Source organism: Salvelinus sp. IW2-2015, unplaced genomic scaffold, assembly GCF_002910315.2.
Source record: "Salvelinus sp. IW2-2015 unplaced genomic scaffold, ASM291031v2 Un_scaffold4937, whole genome shotgun sequence".
Classification (NCBI taxonomy): Eukaryota; Metazoa; Chordata; class Actinopteri; order Salmoniformes; family Salmonidae; genus Salvelinus; species Salvelinus sp. IW2-2015.
The window spans coordinates 26,037-44,734 of NW_019946206.1; the positions used below are offsets into that span (position 1 = coordinate 26,037).

Genomic DNA, 18,698 nt, shown 5'->3' on the forward strand with positions numbered 1-18,698 from the left:
AGCAAGAGAGTATTTGATGGTCGCCATTCTCTAGCGACCGGGCGAGAGAGCCACAGACGAGGGTCTCGGCTTCAGTCTCAGCAGACGGGAGACGCGGCCCCAGACTGAGGGTCAGTCCTCAGCAGCGGGAGAGAGCAGCAGATCGAGGGCATGTCTCAGCAGAGGGAGAGGCAGCAGACTGCGGGCAGTCTCTAGCAGGGGAGAGACGCAGCAGACTGAGGGTCCGTCTCAGCAGCGAGCAGCAGACTGAGGGTCGTCTCAGCAGAGGGAGAGAGCAGCAGACTGGGGTCCGTCTTCAGCAGAGGGAGAAGAGCAGCAGACTGAGGGTCAGATCTCAGCGGAGGGAGAGAGCGCAGACTGAGCGGTTCAGTCTCAGCAGAGGGAGAGAGCAGCCAGACTGAGGGTCAGTCTCAGCAGAGGGAGAGAGCAGCAGGACTGAGGGTAGGTCTCAGCGAGGGAGAAGCACAGACCTGAGGGTCGTCTCAGCAAATGGAGAGGGAGTCAGCAGACTGAGGGTCAGTCTCAGCAGAGGGAGAGAGCAGCAGCCTGAGGGTCAGTCTCAGCAAGAGGGAGAGAGCAGCAGACCTGCGGGGTCTCTCAAACAGTCGTCGGTTAAAACGTTTTGAATCTCACAGTATCACTTTGCGACCGTAAGCTTCTATTGCCTGCTCCGTTACTTCAAGACTGTCATCTGAGCAATCTGATTGGCTGCGGAAGGCCTATAGTGCACTTCGATTTCCTCGGAAATGGCAGAGTTTGTACATTGGCACCACATGAAAATGGCAACAATGTTGTGCTACCCGTGACGCAGGGCAGCAGCTGAATTGGCTGCACGACCACACCAACAGCCCCGATGACCAATAAAATAACTTAGGAAAACAAGGTTTTATGTTGGTTTTGTACAAGAAATGTTTGGCGATTGACTAGAAATGCCTGGGAGATGGACAATCGCCCGGTTGGCTGACGACTGGTTAGAAGGGAAATGCTTCAATAAACAAAAACAAACAAACCACAAAAACAATTGAAAGGGATCATCAAAGGAGTGGTTCTGTGTGCTTTTTGTTCCGGCCCAACACTACCACACCAAAGCTCTGCCTAACATGTTGTGATGTGTCTCTCCTCGTCTGACAGATCCCTGACACCACAAGCCAATGGTCTGATGCTGCTGAATGGCTCACCAAGCTCTCAACTGAGTAAAAGGAGGTAAAGCCCTCAGGTGGTGTTCTTTTTAATCTCCGTTTCAATCCACCCATCACATTCTCCTTTTCAATCGGTTGACTGCTTTTTTGCGTCTCCTGGTAATCGAGCATTGATGGGATTTGTTGTGTTGTCTGGGTTTTGGCAGGATCCTAAGTTTGCTGGTGTAATGGCCTAACTCTGCTGTGGGGAAAACTCGCCCGGTACTTACAGTCAGAAATTTGTTTATTTTAAAAATGCGGCAATGCCCGAAAGTCTCCACCATTTCCTGGTTGCCTAAATTATATCGTTTGGCCTTAAGTCTCGGTTCATGTGACAAAACGAGCTAGTGTAGTGTAGGAGAATCATGCTACCAGCTAAAACGCTGTGACCTATTTCTCCATACCAAAATATTGTATATTCAGGCTGTTTTGAAGCTGCTGTACAAAACCGAAATCAAAGAGACGCAAAAAAAAAAAAACTAAACCTTAAGAACGAAGAAGCATGAAAAGTGCACATAGAATAGATCTACGTTGTTCTCCCTGGCTTTCAATGAGACCCCACATATTAATAACACACGTTTCTATGTGAATTTGGTCAGATTGCCCCAAAAGCCACACATTGGAGCTTTAACAACCATAGGACTGTGTCTTGATGATGATGATGAATGAGTTGATAGTGAGGGGCTGTTTCCTCTCTCTTAGCCGGTATGCGCCCAGCTCTTCACCAAAGATCTTGCTTCTGGTCCGCAGTTTCCTTTGTAGGCATGTGCAAGGTAGGTGTTCCTGCAATGGAATGCTATTTTGAATAACACTTGTTTACTAACATTCATATAATATATCTCTATGTTTTGAAAAGACACAAAGGCTCCCGAAAACATAATTCAAAGGTTTATGGCCAGCGACTTTTTGCATATATTCTAACCGTTCCTCCTGCTCTCTGGACCTGGTTGTGTAAGGAGGAGCCGACGTCCGTCTAGCCATCGCAGGAGGCTCTGTCTATGATGGTGGGAGCCTACGCTAACTGCAGCGGGCGCGTACTGACCTGATGGAAGCTCTGGTGGCACGCTTAATGGGCAAGAGTACCACTAGACGTATGAATTTGTTCCTATGAACACGCTACTCCTCCGGGGGCCGCTACTCAACATGATGGAAGCTCTGGCAGCTTCCATGGGCAAGGTACCACTAGAATACTGATTTGTCTATGCGCGTTAACCTACAGGGGCCATTTCTCCTATGACGGCGCTAGTTACCTACAGGGGGCCATTTCTCCATCGCACGCGTTAACCTAAGGGGCCATTTCTCCTAATGACGCGCGCTAAATACCTAAGGGGCTTTTCCTGATGACGCGCTAGTACCTACAGGGGGCGCCATCTTCCTCCTATGACGCGCTGAACCACAGGGGGGCTCCGTTTCTCCTAGACGCGCTGTTAACTACAGGCCGGGGCCTTTCTCCCTATGACGCGTTAACCTACAGGGGCCGTTCTCCTAGACGCGTTAACCTACGAGAGGGCCTTTCTCCTTATGACGCGCTATTAACCTACCAGGGCCATTCTCCTATGACCGCCTAGTTACTACAGGGCTTCACCGGCACTACGGGGGCCTTTATGCTTCTACAGGCCTTTAACCGCGTTCACTGGGGCCATTTCTCACGGCGCTAGTTACACTACAGGGGGCATTTTCTCCTATTGACCGCGTTAACCTAACAGGGGGCCATGTTCTCCTATGACGCGCTAGTTAACCTAGGGGCCGATTTCTCCTTGCCGCCTATAGGGGCACCCCTATGAAACCTAAGCTGGTCGGGGGCCTTCCCCGCGCGTATTTAATCTACAGGGCCGTTCAACGGATGGAAGCTCTGGTTTCTCCTAACGGACGGAGTGGTAGGCAACTAGTTATTAGCTCCCGAGACGATTCGATTTGTCGGAGATGGACGATTCGGGGAGGCCCCGGACTAAAATGTAAATAATTTGTAAAGGCAAATTGACCACAAACTAAAGATCCAAGAAATGAATTTTTATTTGAAAATACAGTACTATTTCATACCTTAATTTACCATTTGGAGACACATCCACATATCTCCTTTATTGATGAGAAGAGCTTGGGAACAGAGTTTCTAAACTAAATCTGCTTGCTGAATTTCAATGCATGTTTTGCCCTTGTTTTCTCTTTGGGGGGTCCAACATATAATCACCACGGTCACTGTTCTCTAGCCATTCCTATGATCATCTTATGATTTTATATGAAAATTATATATTCTCTAGTAGGATTCTCACTATGAAATTTGGGTGAGAAAAACGTGTTGATATAATTTTACACAGGAATATAATGGCGCGTGTTGTCATATTCAGTGTCGTCATTAGTAAGGGAAATATGTTGTCAAAGTATTCCGAATATCACTGTCTCTGATTTATGTTGCTAGAAGAATCTAGACTGATTTTACAGTTTGGTAGTATTGCGGCTTCTGATTGGTCAAGTCAAAGTTCTGAAATATTGTGTTCTTCTGGTTGGGGGTTTTTTGTGATTCGGTCAGCCTGAGGTGCAGGTGCGTCAGGGTGGCAATGAAGTACGCCAGCACGGTATTCGCTCCTGATCACGTGCCCTCCAGATACTTGCTCCTATTGGCTGCCGGGGACCCGTAAAGTCTCAACACTAGACACCACACTGAACATAACACACGACGAGTATAAAACACATAGAAAAGTCTAGCACCTACACACCTCCCATCCCATCCACCTTACAGGGATAATACTGGACTGGACTTTACAGTGAATATATCCCATCCACCTTTACAGGTTAAATACTGACTGACTTTACAGTGAAATTATCCCATCCACCTTCACAGGGATATACTGACTGACTTTACGTGATATATCCCATCCACCCTTCACAGGGATAAATACTGACTGACTTTTACAGTGAATTATCCATCCACCTTCCAGGATAATCTGCTGACTTTACAGGATCATACCCATCCACCTTTACAGGGATAAATACTGACTGACTTTACAGTGAATATATCCATCCACCTCTCACAGGGATAATACTGACACTGACTCATTAACAAGGGATAATACTGACACAATGGTAGGATAGCTCCTATGAGAATTTGTCAATGTGTTATTGAATTTTGTATACTTTTAATACGATTTGTTTTCTTCTTTGGTCGTTTGTGCGTTGTTGCGGACCAGAGGTGTGGTGTTAAGATGTAGTAATACGTGTCTCTATGGTTTGTTGTTATAGGGAGAGAGGCCCAGAGTGTCCTGTGTTCTTATAGGAGAGAGGCCCAGAGTGTCCTGCTCGTTCTGTGGTGGAGAGAGGCCAGAGAGAGGCGTGGTGTCCTGTGTTATTATAGGAGGAGGCCCAGAGGTGTTCCCTGACCCTCCGTGTCTCTGTGGTGTGTTATTTAGGAGAGAGGCCGAGTGTCCTGTGTTATTATAGGAGAGAGGCCCCAGAGTGTCCTGTGTGTTATTATAGGAGAGAGGCCCAGCGTGCCTGACCTCACTGTCTCTGTGGTGTGTTATTATAGGAGAGAAGAGGTGTGCAGCGAGGCCAGCGTGTCCCTGACCTCCGTGTCCTCTGTGGTGTGTTTTATAGGAGAGAGCCAGAGTGTCCTGTGTTTTATTATAGGAGACGAGGCCCAGCGTGTCCTGAGCCTCACTGTCTCTGTGTGGTTTATATAGGAGAGAAGAGGTGTGCAGCGAGGGCCCAGACGTGATCAGGAGCGAATACCGTGCTGGCGTACTTCATTGCCACCTGACGCACCTGCACCTCAGGCTGACCAATCACAACACAGAAGAACACAATATTTAGAACTTTGACTGACCAATCAGAATGCAACACTCCAACTTAAAATCTAGATTCTTCAGCAACAGTGATATTCCGGAATACTTTGACAACAGTGATATTCCGGAATACTTTGACAACAGTGATATTCCAGAATACGTTGACAAAAGTGATATTCTGGAATACGTTGACAACAGTGATATTCTGGAATACTTTGACAACAGTGATATTCTGGAATACTTTGACAACAGTATTCCCTACAATGACGACACAATATGACATACGCGCCATATATTCCTGGTAAATTATATCACACGTTTTTCTACACCAAATTTCATAGTTGAAATCCTAGCTAGTAGAACTAGTAATATTTCATATACAAATCATAGAGAGATCATAGGACAGGGGTCAGAAACAGGTGGACCGTGGTGATTTATGTTGGACCCCCCAAAGGAAGAAGAACAAGGGCAAAACAAGACATGAATCAGCAGCAGGATTTAGTTTAGGAAATCTGTTCCCAAGTCTTCCCATCAATAAAGAGATATGTGATGGTGTCTCAATGTAATCAAGGTATGAAATTACTGTTATTTTCAAATAAAATCTATTTCTTGGACTTAGTTGTGGTCAATTTGCCTTTACAAATTACATTTAGGTCCCGGGCCCCCCGATCGTCCTCTCCGACAATAATCGTCTCGGGGCTGAATCTAGTTGCCTACCCTCCGTCGTAGGAGAAACCAGAGCTTCCATCCGGTTGAGTACGGCCCCCTGTAGGTTAACTAGCGCGTCATAGGAGAAAATCATATCTAGTGTTACCTTGGCCATGTAAGCTGCCACCAGAGCTTCCTCAGGTTGAGTAGCGCCCCCTGTAGGTTAGCGTAGGCTCCCACCATCATAGACAGAGCCTCCTGGATGGCTAGACGGACGTCGGGTTCCTCCTGTACACAGACAAGGTCAGACGGGGCAGGAGGACGGTTAGAATATATGAAAAAGTCGCTGCCATAAACCTTGAATTATTGTTCGGGATGCCTTTGTGTCTTTTCTAAAACACACATATATATATATATATATATATATAAATAATATGTAGGTAAACAGTGTTTTCAAATAGCATTGATGCAGGAACACCTACCTTGCACATGGCCTCAAAGAACTGCTGGACCAGTGCAATATCTTTGGTGAAGAGCTGGGGCATCCGGCTAAGGAGAGAGGAAAACATCCCCTCACTATCAACTCATCATCATAATCATCAAGACACAGACTATTGGTTGTTAAAGCTCCAATGTGTAGCTTTTTTGGGGGGGGGGGCAATCTGACCAAATTCACATAGAAACGTGTGTTACAGATATGTGGTTCTCATTGAAAGCTGTGAGAACAAGCGGTAGATCTATTCTATGTGCACTTTTTCTATGCTTCTCGTTCTTAAGTTTAGTTTTTTTTTTTTGCGTCTTTTGATTTCGGGTTTTGTACAGCAGCTCAAAACACTGAATATACAATATTTTTGGTTATGGAGAAGGTATTTCGCAGCGTTTTAGATGGTACAATGATTCTCAACACTACACTCGTTTGTTTTGTCACATGAACCGAGATCAGGCAAACTATTAGAATTTTAGCAAACAGGAAATGGTGGAGCGATTTCGGGCATAGCGCATTTTTAAAATAGACAAGACTTTACTGTAAGTACCTGGCGAGTTTCCCCACAGCAGAGTAGGCCATACACAGCAACTTAGGATCCTGCCAAACCAAACAACAACATATCCCATCATGCTCTATACCAGGAGCACGCAAAGCATCAACCATTGAAAAAGGAGAATGTGTAGTGGTGGATGAAACGAGATTAAAAACACACTGATTGATGGCTTTACCTCCTTGTACTCATTGATGAGCTTGGTGAGGCCATTCAGCAGCATCAGACCCAGTGGCTTGTTGGTGTCAGGACATCTGTCAGAGAGGAGAGACACATCACAACATGTCAGGACATGTTAGGAGAGGCTTTGGTGTGGGTTAGTGTTGGGCTGGAACAAAAAGCCCACAGACACTCCGTTGATGATCCCTTCAATTTGTTTTTGTGGTTTGTTTGTTTTTGTTATTGAAGCATTCCCTTCTAACTCAGTCGTCACCAACCGGTCGTTGTCCATCTCCAAGGCATTTCTAGTCAATCGCCAAACATTTCTGTACAAAACCCAACGATAAAACCTTGTGTTCCTAATTTTATTTTATTGGTCTCGGGCTGTTGGTGGTCGGTGCAGCCAATTCAGCTGCTGCCCTGCGCGCCGGGTAGGCAAACTGTTGACATTTCACGTGTCTGAATGTACAAACTGTTGCCACTTCATGTGTCTGAATGTACAAACTGTTGCCATTGTGAGGGATGGTTTTGTTCTCTTTTAACCTAAATATATGCCTTATAGAAGTAGGACATGTTAATCACAAAACATAGCGTGACTGCAGAAAAGCTGTTGTTAATCTAGGGTGTCGACTGTGCAACCCACAAGGTTGAGACAAGATGGAAAAATGCTGAATAACAAGAAAACAGGAACTGAGGAATGTATAGAAACCAACAAATCAGTTCAATCTTCACAAACAACATTACGGACATTTGAACCCTGAGTGCTGTATCTGGGCACCACCGATAGGCTAGCAAGTCTAAACCACGCTAAGCCTCTACTGTGACAGGCCAACTCTGAAGTTGGAACTACTACTGACACAGTATAAAAGAAGATGTCTGTACTATTTCAGTCAGTTCCCTGCTTTACCCTGCGTGGTGATGCAGTGAACCCGTATATACGAAAATTGCATTTACCATTCTGAGCTGATGTTAAATAAAAATACTTAAAGTATATTTGGTGACTTTGAATCACATTTTATCCTGATACCAGATTTGATTAATGCAACCTTTCACACCATTTCATGTGTCTGAATGTACAAACTGTTGCCATTTCATGTGTCTGAATGTACAAACTGTTGCCATTTCATGTGTCTGAATGTACAAACTGTTGCCACTTCATGTGTCTGAATGTACAAACTCTGCCTTCCCGGTGGGCCTGGGAAGGAAATCAAGTGCACTATGTTACCGCTGGCCAATCAGATTGCTCAGATGACCGAGTCTGAAGTAACGTAGCGGGCATAAAGAAAGCTACGGCAAAATTGATACTGTGAGATTTCAAAACGTTTAAAACCACGACTAGAGAGAGACTGTCAACGAATACAGCAAAGAGCTGCTGTTTTTATGAGTGAGTTCATGTTTAAGTTTCTACTCAGCGCTGTCAACACTTTGTATTCAACCCTTTTATAACCCATAAAATGCACGTACTTCCTATTTCCACTCAGCGCTACAACAAGCACTGCAGCTGTAATGAATGAGGAGGAAAGTGGATCTATAGGCTTGTGTTGTTATTATTAGAGGCTTGGGTCTTTTTTAATATCGAGGAATATTTCACTTTCTCTGTTCATAGGAGTAACAACGTGGATTTGTGCACGAGGCAGAAATAATGAGGTGCGACTCGAGTTTCGCCATCAGCTAGAAGACGGTGTCCCTTTTTTGGGTCAGTGTCAGTGGAGGAAAGGGAGAGCGGAGGGATGTTGAGAGACGGACCCTCAGTCCGCTGCTCTCTCCCTCTGCTGAGACTGACCCTCAGATGCAGACACGCTCAGCCCAGTAAAATAAAAAGCTAATTATTTAAAATGTGTGCTCACTAATGTGTGTTGCTCACAAGTAATACAACAATGGATCTATTACCGGTGTGATCATATAGCCTACCTCAAAATGTTGAAATATAATTTTTCTAAAACATGTCTCGAACAACAAAGCATTGGCAGGTAAATTCAAGCAAAGCCAGTATGCAGTGATCATGTATTGGGCATGTAGCGTACTGCACAAACCTCATTACTACAGAACTGGTTTTAATTGGTTAAACAGCGGTAGATCTCTGCTTGCATTTGGACTCAAAAAAAGGTTGGTGACCACTGTTCAAACTGATCTAGGACCAGCTCTAAACGGCAATCTCTCTCTGTGTGTAACGGTGAACTAAGAAGACAAACTGACCTGGAATAAGTGCTTACAACATGCATGTGATAGTGAACAAACTGATCAAGGACCAGCTCTTAGTGACTCTTCCTATGTGTAAGGGTTGGATGAAACTGACTTGGGACCAGTACTTACACCTGACAGATGTGGTGAACAAACTGATCTAGGACCAGCTCTTAGGGACTCGCTCCTATGGTGTAAGGGTTGGATGAAACTGACTTGGGACCAGTACTTACACCTGACAGATGTGGTGGACAAACTGAAGTGTGAGAGAGAGCAGCTTGTTGTTGGTGTTGGCTCCAAACAGACCGTCGTACACCACCTGGCGCGAGGAGAAGAGAGATGAGGAGGAGAGGAGAAGAGAGATGAGGAGGAGAGGAGAAGAGAGATGAGAAGAGAAGAAGAGAGGAGGAGAGAGAGGAGAAGAAGAGAGGAGAGAGAGGAGAAGAGAGAGGAGGAGAAGAGAGAGAGGAGGAGAAGAGAGAGGAGGAGAGGAGAGAACGAGTAGAAGAGAAACAGGAAATAGACAGGTGATGAAGGTTTCCTTGAGGAAAAGACAGTGGTAGGACATTCAAAGATTTGCACGAACACACATTTCCAGGACGTTAAACTGTTAATTTATTAGAACACACACACCAGCAGTACCTGTATGTTAGCGGGGAAGCACTCAGCGGCGAGGCGTGAGCGTAGGAGATGTGGTAGGATCTTCATCTTGACTCTGGTGCTGACCGGCTCATGTTTCAGCTCCCTCTTCAGACTGGCCCCCTATGACATAACGTCACATAGCAGGACATTAGTCGGCCAATAGTTTCACACAGAACGTGTGATAACGTTCACACATACAACCAATCAGGATGATGTAGCGACCATGCTGGACAGATCTCAGCCTCCGGGTCATCAATACCACTTCGTGTCAGGAAGCCTTTTGAACTCGTTCCAATTTGGGGGGGGATCAATTCAAGACCAAGTTAGAACGAGTTCAGAAGGTTGGAGGTGATGAACTCGTTCCAATTGGGGGGGGGATCAATTCAAGACCAAGTTAGAATGAGTTTAGAATCTTTCCACACCTTAGTTTTGAGGGGGATGTCTCCCAGGTAGACCTTGTACATCTTGTTGACGATCAGGGGGTTGTTCCAGTCGATAATACTGAAAAATAAACAACAACAACAACACATGACATCATATCACAAACCAACGAACTCTCGGGATACCCAGAACGAACTCTCGGGATACCCAGAACGAACTCTCGGGATACCCAGAACGAACTCTCGGGATACCCAGAACGAACTCTCGGGATACCCAGAACGAACTCTCGGGATACCCAGAACCAAATCCTGTAGTATGTTGTAAATGGACTTATGAGGTTGCGCCCCTATTGCTCCATCCCATAATAGTAGAATAGTCCCATAGATACCCACCTCTGCTTGCTCTTGAGCTCCAGGTCTGCGGCCGTGGCAACGCCGTGTCTCGTGTCGCTAGAGGCGACCACCAGGTGTATCACCGTCTCCACCTCCGGTACCTGTTCTGCCTCGATGAACTTCACTATGCCTAGCTTACACTGGGAGAGACACTCGTCACCTTACAACAGCAGTACAACAACCACACAACAACCTTTAAATTTAACTAGGCAAGTCAGTTAAGAACAAATTCTTATTTACAATGACGGCCTACTGGCGAACAGTGGGTTAACTGCCTTGTTCAGGGGCAGAACGACAGATTTGTACCTTGTCAGCTCCAGGGATTCGATCTAGCAACCTTTTGGTTACTGGCCCAACGCTCTAACCACTAGGCTAAATGCAGCCCCGAGGAAGGTGTGATACACCTTCCTCTAAGGTCAAAGGTTCAAAGTTCAAAAGGTCAGTACCTGTTCCAGCTGCTCTGGGCTCCACTGGGCCTCGCCGATGACCCTCTTGGCAGCGTAGACGCTCATCCCTGGAGGAGGCTGGGGGAGGCCCTGTCCGGCCGCTGCTGCCCCAGCGCTACCCTGAGGGGACGAGGGAGCTGGACGAGTGGGAGGCTCGTTCAGGACAAACCTGGAGGTCAGCGGAGAGGGAGGGAGGGAGGCCAGAGGAAAGGAGGGGCAGGTCAACTACAAGGTAAATTGTTTAGGGATTGTAATAATTCATTCAGGCAGTCTTTGGAAAAACAATTACTTGAGTGAGCATGTTGTTTGCAAGTTTTATAGTATCTTACAATGTTTTAACAATAACCAATAACATACTACGCTACCCTGACACTAAAATGGCCCCATAGGCTTACACCCAAATGGAACTATCCCTACATAGTGCACTACCAGGCCCTACATTAGCTGCACTACTCAGTGCCCTACATAGTGCCCTACATAGTGCCCTACATAGTGCCCTATAGTGCCTACATAGTGCACACACTAGTGCCCTACATAGTGCCTACATAGTGCACTACTGTGCCCGTACATAGTGCCATAACTACGTGACCAGAGCCTATCCTATAGGAACTACTAGGACAGGGCCCTATTCCCTACATAGTGCCCTACATAGTGAACTGCTAGTGCCCTACATAGTGAACTACAATGATCCCTACATAGTGCGCACTTACCAGCGCAACTACATAGTAACTACCGCGCCCTACATAGTGAACTACCAGCGCCCTACATAGTGAACTACCAGCGCCCTACATAGTGAACTACCAGCGCCCTACATCTGAATACCAGCGCACCTACTAGTGAACTACTGAGTGTCCAGAAGGCCTATTCCCTACATAGTGAACTACCAGCGCCCTACATAGTGAACTTACTAGTGTCCAGAGGCCTCTTCCGTACATAGTGAACTACTAGTGTCCAGAGCCCTATTCCCTACATAGTGAAACTATAAGTGCCAGAGCCTATGTCCCTATTAGTGACTACTAGTGACCAGAGCCCCTATCCCCTACATAAGTGAGCTACTAGTGCCCTACATAGTGAGACTACTAGTGCCCTACATGAGTGAACTACTAGTGACCAGAGCCGTATTCCCTACATAGTGAACTACTAGTGCCCTACATAGTGAACTACTAGTGCCCTACATAGTGAACTACTAGTGAAGCCCTACATAGTGAACTACTAGTGCCCAGGGCCTTGGAGAGCAGCGTATCTCCCCACTGACCCGTAAGCATCAGCAGTACGTCCAGCATGAAACTCCAGCAGTAACTGGACCGTCTTGGTTTCTCCATCAGGATGAAGGAGACGCCATCTTGGAAGTGTTGGAGGAGTCCTTTGGGTACTTCATGTGACACAGGATGGGATCAGCAGGGCATCAAGCTGGGAGGGAGAGAGACAGGAAGTCAGTATGTGTGTGTGTGTTAATGTACTTCATGTGATACAAGGATGGATCAGCAGGTGCATCAGCTAGGAGGAGAGAGAGACAGGAAGTCAGATTGTGTGTGTGTGTGTTAATGTACTTCATGTGGTACAAGGATGGGATCAGCAGGTGCATCAAGCTAGGAGGAGAGAGGACAGGAGTCAGTATGTGTGTGTATGTGTACGTACAGTGTGTGTGTGTCTCTCTCCTTACCTATCCTGTTGGGCTCAGGCTTCCCTCCATAGCAGTCAGCAGGGTTGGTGCCAGCTCACACTGTTTCCCCACCTCGTCGAGGTAACCCATCTTGATGTAATGATGGTGAATTCTGCAGAGAGAATCCACCGTTCTGGATTAAAAAATCTCACAATGTCAGGGGAGTAAAGACACATGGTAAACAGAGACATAGATTATATATACAGAGTTTGAACATTGGCCTACTCAGTTTGAGAGATGTCATATTGACACGATACTCACAGGATGAATACCCCAAACAGCCTCTATTCCCTACATAAGAATAACAGGAAGTATCCCAAAACAGCCCTCTATTCCCTACATAGTAATAACAGGAAGTATCCCAAACAGCCTCTATTCCCTACATAGATAATAACAGGAAGTACCCCAAACGCCCTCTCTCTATTCCCTACATAGATAATAACAGGAAGTATCCCAAACAGCCCTCTCTCTATTCCCTACATAGATAATAACAGGAAGTATCCCAAACCGCCTCTCTCTATTCCCTACATAGATAATAACAGGAAGTATCCCAAACAGCACTCTCTCTATTCCCTACATAGATAATAACAGGAAGTATCCCAAACAGCCCCTCCTATTCCCTACATAGTAATAACAGGAAGTATCCCAAACGCCCTCTATTCCCTACATAGATAATAACAGGAAGTACCCCAAACAGCCCTCTATTCCCCAAAGAGCAAGCAGTAGCAAGGACAGAAGGTTAAACAGCCCCGTGGTGAAGTCTCCCAGGTACAGATCTAGGATCAGCTCTTCTCCCCCAATCCCAACCTTAACCTTTAGTAGAGAAAAATGCTACACTGACTCAAGATCAGTGTGTAGGAGAAACATTACCCGACACCAAACCCAGACCCTGGGGGGATTGGTTCTATTACCATGGAGTTGAACCAGGCTGTCGAAGTAGACCAAGGCCACTTTCAGCAGGCATAGAAATATAACGAATAGAGCCCGTCGTGACTCCTTATTCCACACGTCTTCGAGAGGCATGTTTGTTCTACGTCATATATTTCCATCTGAACTTTCCACAACTTTCGTGTCCTGCTGAACGCATCCCCCCCAGGTAGAATGTAGAGCATTACCGTAACAAAGGATGCTGCAGCAGGGTCCTGGTACTGAACCAGGAGAGTCTCTACTGGTAGCTGGATCAAAGGTCTGCTCTTAATCCTCTTGTTCAGGTGGACCAGTAGCTCCATCACCTGGTAGAGAGGACAAGAGGTTATGATTAGTTATAACAATATGTTACCAGGAGCTCCATCACCTGGTAGAGAATAGATGATGAATCCAGTTGACTGTTAGAAGAGATGGTTTATGATGAGCATAAAGCTACTGTATAGTGTACTAGTAGTGTGTACCAGCAGGTCTACAACGAATCTGTGTGTTCGATATGGAGAGAACAGCTTCCGTCAACTCCAGCAGCATGCACACCAACAACGTATGGAGGGGGACAATATTACTATGCTTACTAGTTGACTGTTAAGTGATTGATATTACTACAGTGCTGTGGATGGGCCTTCCCCAATAACATTGARCAGCTGTGTCTGTGTGCACTTGTCTTCCACACACCCCGTCATGGATTTAAAAGCATAGGATTGATGTAAGCACTGGCCCGGAGGGAGCTTCCAATTCCTCCATTGTAAAATACCGGCGAGAATAAGTGCAAGTGAACACTTCCTGGAGAAGGGTCCCGGAGAACGGAGACACAGCTATGTGCAGGCTACTGGTACCGTAGGACGAAWGAAACAGACATCAGTGTGTCCCTTACTTTCTTCCTGACTCCCTCCTGCACGCTGGACAGTTTGAGGAGGACCGGGGGCAGGAACTTGGATATGATGTCCTGGAGTTGGTCATCTGTCTCGGCGTGGCCCAAACGCAAGAAAACTCGCTCCAGTTGATCTGGAGGAGAGGAGGAGGAGACAGGAGGAGAAATGAGGAGAAAGGGAGGAGACAGGAGGAGAAATGAGGAGAAAGGGAGGAGACAGGAGGAGAAATGAGGAGAAAGGGAGGAGACAGGAGGAGAAATTAGGAGAAAGGGAGGATTGGAAAATGATTAATGATGAGACTAGGCCGTCCCAAATGGCACCCTATTCCCTTTATAGTGCACTACTTTTCACCATGTTCTATAGGACTCCGGTCAAGAGTAGTGCACTACTTTTCACCATGTTCTATAGGACTCCGGTCAAGAGTAGTGCACTACTTTTCACCAGGTTCTATAGGGCTCCGGTCAAGAGTAGTGCACTGTATAGGGAGTAGGGTACCATTTGGGACGCCAGGGTCCAAATCCCACCCCGTGACACATGCTTAAAGTCCAGGACTAGGCTTGATCCGTGTCCAGGAAACCAGTCCTTACTGTGATTTCATCACATTAGACATCCCCTAATTCGCATCACAGCCTTAGATAACTGGTGTCCAGGAAACCAGTCCTGACTGTGATTTCATCACATTAGACATCCCCTAACTCTTCGTGACAGCCTTAGATAACTGGTTTGGTTGGGAGATTGGATCAACTAAATGTTGAACATGTCGGTTCTAGCTTCTAGCAGAGCCGGTCCCGGGTCTCTATGCACATATAATGCTCCCCGCCGAAGACCGGGGTTCACTCCCTGTGTCCACATTTCAAACTACGCCTTCTACCTCTGTACTCACCTGTAATGCCGCACCTGTCCAAATAAGGTACAGAAAATACACCTGTCCAAATAAGGTCCAGAAAACACACAGAGTGTGGCTGTCCATTTAGCTGGTCCCGTGTGGCTCAGTTTACTATGAATAGACTGGGAGTCTGCTAAATGACTCAACTGTAAACATTTCAAATGTAGCTATAACATTTGGACCTAAGGTATCAACAAGGGACTGTTATAATAGCTAATGCACCTTGTATTGTGTTATATGTGTTATAACTGGGGTGGATAGGCTGTTACATGCTGTTCTGAGCTAGATCACAAAGCCTGCATGACATAACCATTAGCTATGTCAGACAGGGCGTATTTGCTTTCGACTTGCATCAGACTGGCAACTAGTGGGCAAGGAATGAATGATATAAATTAGTAGCTAGCTAACTAGCTGGTGATTTGGCTGGTTAGTTAGTTCCCTAAATCATCTCAAACGTGGCTAGCTAACTGCTGCTGTGGGTGGGGGGAAATGGCTAGCTAACGTTACCTTGTGAGAGGTGTGTTTGCCAACACACTCACTACACTGAAAATTAAGTGTGTCATCTTTCATTCCATGTATGCAACCTGTTACACCGAGATACATAACTAGATTACTTGCAATGAATTAGCTAGCTACTAGCGCTAATTAGCTAACTTCACACACAAGGCTAATCTTCCAAGACAATTCATATTGTCCCGGACGCCTGGCTGCACTGCTAACCAGCAAGCTAGCCACTTCGTTACGCCAAATTGGCACAAGGCATATAMATCGTTTAGTTAATCGTAGTTACAGATCTAACATGACATCGTTACAAATAGGGAATGAAATGACTGATTCAATGTAAAAACTATTCCAGTCGTCATCAGATCACGTTGATGTTTAATACAACTGTAACACTTTCATTTGGACCATGACTGTGCAGACGGCCTTCTACTAGCGTTAGCTAGCTACCTCAAATCAACGTTTAGAGTTCATATCACAGGCGTGTAGCTTGATAGAATAAGTTATGACTGTGTACTAAATGCAATAATAMGTGTTACCGATACATGACGTGTCTTACATGCATTTAATCACTGCAAAAACAGGTAGAAACTTACTGAGTTCATCTTGAGCGGCCATGTTCATAGAAAGTCATCGGTGTTCTCTCTCTCTCTCTCTCTCTCTCACCCTGGGGGTGTATTCATTAATCCATGTCGTAGCAAAACGTTTTAACGGTAAATATTTTGCAACGAAAATTATAGTTTCTTATTGGACGAATTCAGGTAGGTTCCTCCCCTTTTTGGACTGTTTGCGTCCGTTTGGTTCCTAAGTGAACCAAACGGACGCAACGGTGATAGATGCCACTCCTCTTTCACTATATCCAAGTCGGTAGTGCTAGCTGTAATTAGTCTTAACACCTGCTTCACACACAGCACCGTGCAACGATAACAGACATAGCTAGCGACATGCATATTGCACACACGTAGTCTTATTCATTCTTTACATGTGTAAACTGTGAAATTCTGTGTAGACACTGAAACAATAGGAAAACAGGAAGGGAGAAAATATAAATCGAAATGTTTCCCCAAAGTGAAAAACCAAGCATTTCTGAATGAACATTTGTAGAAAATATTCCTAAAATTAAATAAATGCTTCATTTTGTTATGTTTGTTATTTTTTCTACATTTGTTGAAGTGAAGGTGCATCTTTGGCCGACAGGGGGCAGCCAACTACACCACTGGTCTGAAATCTACTTATCGACCTGGCAGAAGTCTGAAGAACAAGTCGCTGTAGACCAGCTGTTATATGAAAACAGCTGGGCGATCAGGGCGAGAAGAGATAAACAATAATACAACGAAACACAATTTTTCATACACCAAAAGGTACAGTACAAATTTCCTGACAAATGCTATCTATAACACGGGTTTAATTCATGCCTATAACGTTCAGTGTCAACTAGTTTGTGGCGTCTATTTTCGTTTGTAGCAGTGGACTGGTTGGCTAGGCTAGCTAGTTGGCTAAGCTAACTAGCTACTGTTGCTAGCTAGCCCAATTTGGCACACGTTGGCTAATAACAGCAACTCGTTTTCGCTGCATGCATGCATTATCAATTSATTCAGACATTATTGCATAGAGTTAACTGGCTGTAGATATAGYAGCTCTGCTTGGACATAGTCTACGTTACACATCTAACACAGAATGTTTCTTATACCCTGTTTTATTACTGGCTAGCTAACAGTTACCCCTCACAAGTAGCTGGTGAGGCTAGCTCGAACCCGTTGATTTGGTGTTTACGTTGTGCTAACTTCTACTAGCAAATAGCTAGCTAACTGTTAATCTGTTGTTAGCTAGCTAAACCAGTGAAACTGCGATGCACAATACTAACGTTACTAGCTAAATGTATTTCTCTGTGTGTCTGGATAACAGCCAGACCATTTATGGTTGATATATGTTCAATTCGTGCAGTATATTTCGTCAGCTAGTAGCTTGCTAGCTACCGCGGGCCTTGTTAGCTAGCATAAATCTCGACTGCATCCATTCAAGATGGGATTTAAACCCCYTCTCTGCTACGCGCATTGTGCAGATGGACAGTTTAGCAAGCTGGCTATTTTTCCCTTTTCTCATCGTAACCAGTTCTTATTATTTATYTCACGTTTGACCACTGTAAGACTCTTGAATTCTGACAATAACGAAAGAAAGGGAGTGGTTGATTCAATCAGTCGTAGTTATMAATTATTTTAACTGTCTCCTTCGATCTGCCATTGCTGGCTACCACAACTGAACGTAGGCTAGCTCAGACAGAAAGACGGACAAAGATCAGATTAGCCACACTGCACTTCGGACWTATCTTGGGAAATAAATGCACTGTCACAAGTGATTTAATCATGTAGCTACTAGATATAAGTGCATGATTYAAGAAAATATTTGAACAGCTTTAAATGACAAAGTTACCATTTTATATCAAGCATGATCAATACCGTTATATTGTAACTGCAACAACAGAATTCATAGATTTACTTTATTCGAATCAATTCAAATGTAACGTTTTATTGTTATTGTTTATTGTTATTGTATAACCCGTTAATTGCTTTGCGAGATAATCTATATGAATGATTTGAGACACATTTCCTTATTGTGGGTATATTCCTCAATGTACTGTTTTGCGTGAACAATTTAAAAAAAAAAAGAAACCAACTGTTATTGTGTGTCTAGTCCTTTGTCTCCTTTGTCAAAGTAAATTCAAAAAAGTATACCAAATGGCACCCTATTTCCTATATAGTGCTCTAATTTTGATGTAAGCCCTGGTTAAAAGTAGTTCACTATGTAGGGAATAGGGTGACATTCGGGACGGACCCAGAGTTGTGGTGATCGGAACCCTGCTGGTGGTAACTAGCAGAGTACCACGATTTCCTTTTGTGGGAGATGACCGCCACCCAGTGGTCAACTTGTAAATAACACACAGCGGAACTGAACGTTACACGAGTAAGAATGGGTGTAGCATCCCAAAGAGCACCCTTTTTAGTACACAAC

General features: G+C 45.1%; 1 protein-coding gene and 1 long non-coding RNA gene across 2 annotated transcripts in view; one reads left to right on the top strand and one right to left on the bottom strand.

The window, feature by feature from the left end:
• Positions 1 to 16,531, bottom strand: part of ecpas (Ecm29 proteasome adaptor and scaffold) — a gene marked incomplete at its 3' end in the record, with an annotated part of 40,644 nt that extends 24,113 nt beyond the window's left edge. Inside the window, 20 exon segments of the mRNA XM_070441838.1 lie at positions 4,887 to 4,949; positions 5,772 to 5,803; positions 5,806 to 5,893; positions 6,088 to 6,154; positions 6,640 to 6,689; positions 6,821 to 6,896; positions 9,216 to 9,301; positions 9,625 to 9,744; positions 10,047 to 10,125; positions 10,398 to 10,537; positions 10,844 to 11,012; positions 12,095 to 12,173; positions 12,176 to 12,221; positions 12,399 to 12,432; positions 12,507 to 12,515; positions 12,517 to 12,606; positions 12,608 to 12,639; positions 13,622 to 13,738; positions 14,305 to 14,435; positions 16,286 to 16,531. Of these exon segments, the coding sequence (XP_070297939.1) occupies positions 4,887 to 4,949; positions 5,772 to 5,803; positions 5,806 to 5,893; positions 6,088 to 6,154; positions 6,640 to 6,689; positions 6,821 to 6,896; positions 9,216 to 9,301; positions 9,625 to 9,744; positions 10,047 to 10,125; positions 10,398 to 10,537; positions 10,844 to 11,012; positions 12,095 to 12,173; positions 12,176 to 12,221; positions 12,399 to 12,432; positions 12,507 to 12,515; positions 12,517 to 12,606; positions 12,608 to 12,639; positions 13,622 to 13,738; positions 14,305 to 14,435; positions 16,286 to 16,313 (1,536 nt within the window).
• Positions 3,710 to 4,827, top strand: LOC139026502 (uncharacterized). The gene is made up of 3 exons (XR_011478315.1): positions 3,710 to 3,810; positions 4,702 to 4,729; positions 4,817 to 4,827. It is a non-coding gene; the product is annotated as an uncharacterized lncRNA (long non-coding RNA).
• Positions 16,532 to 18,698: the final 2,167 nt, after the last annotated feature.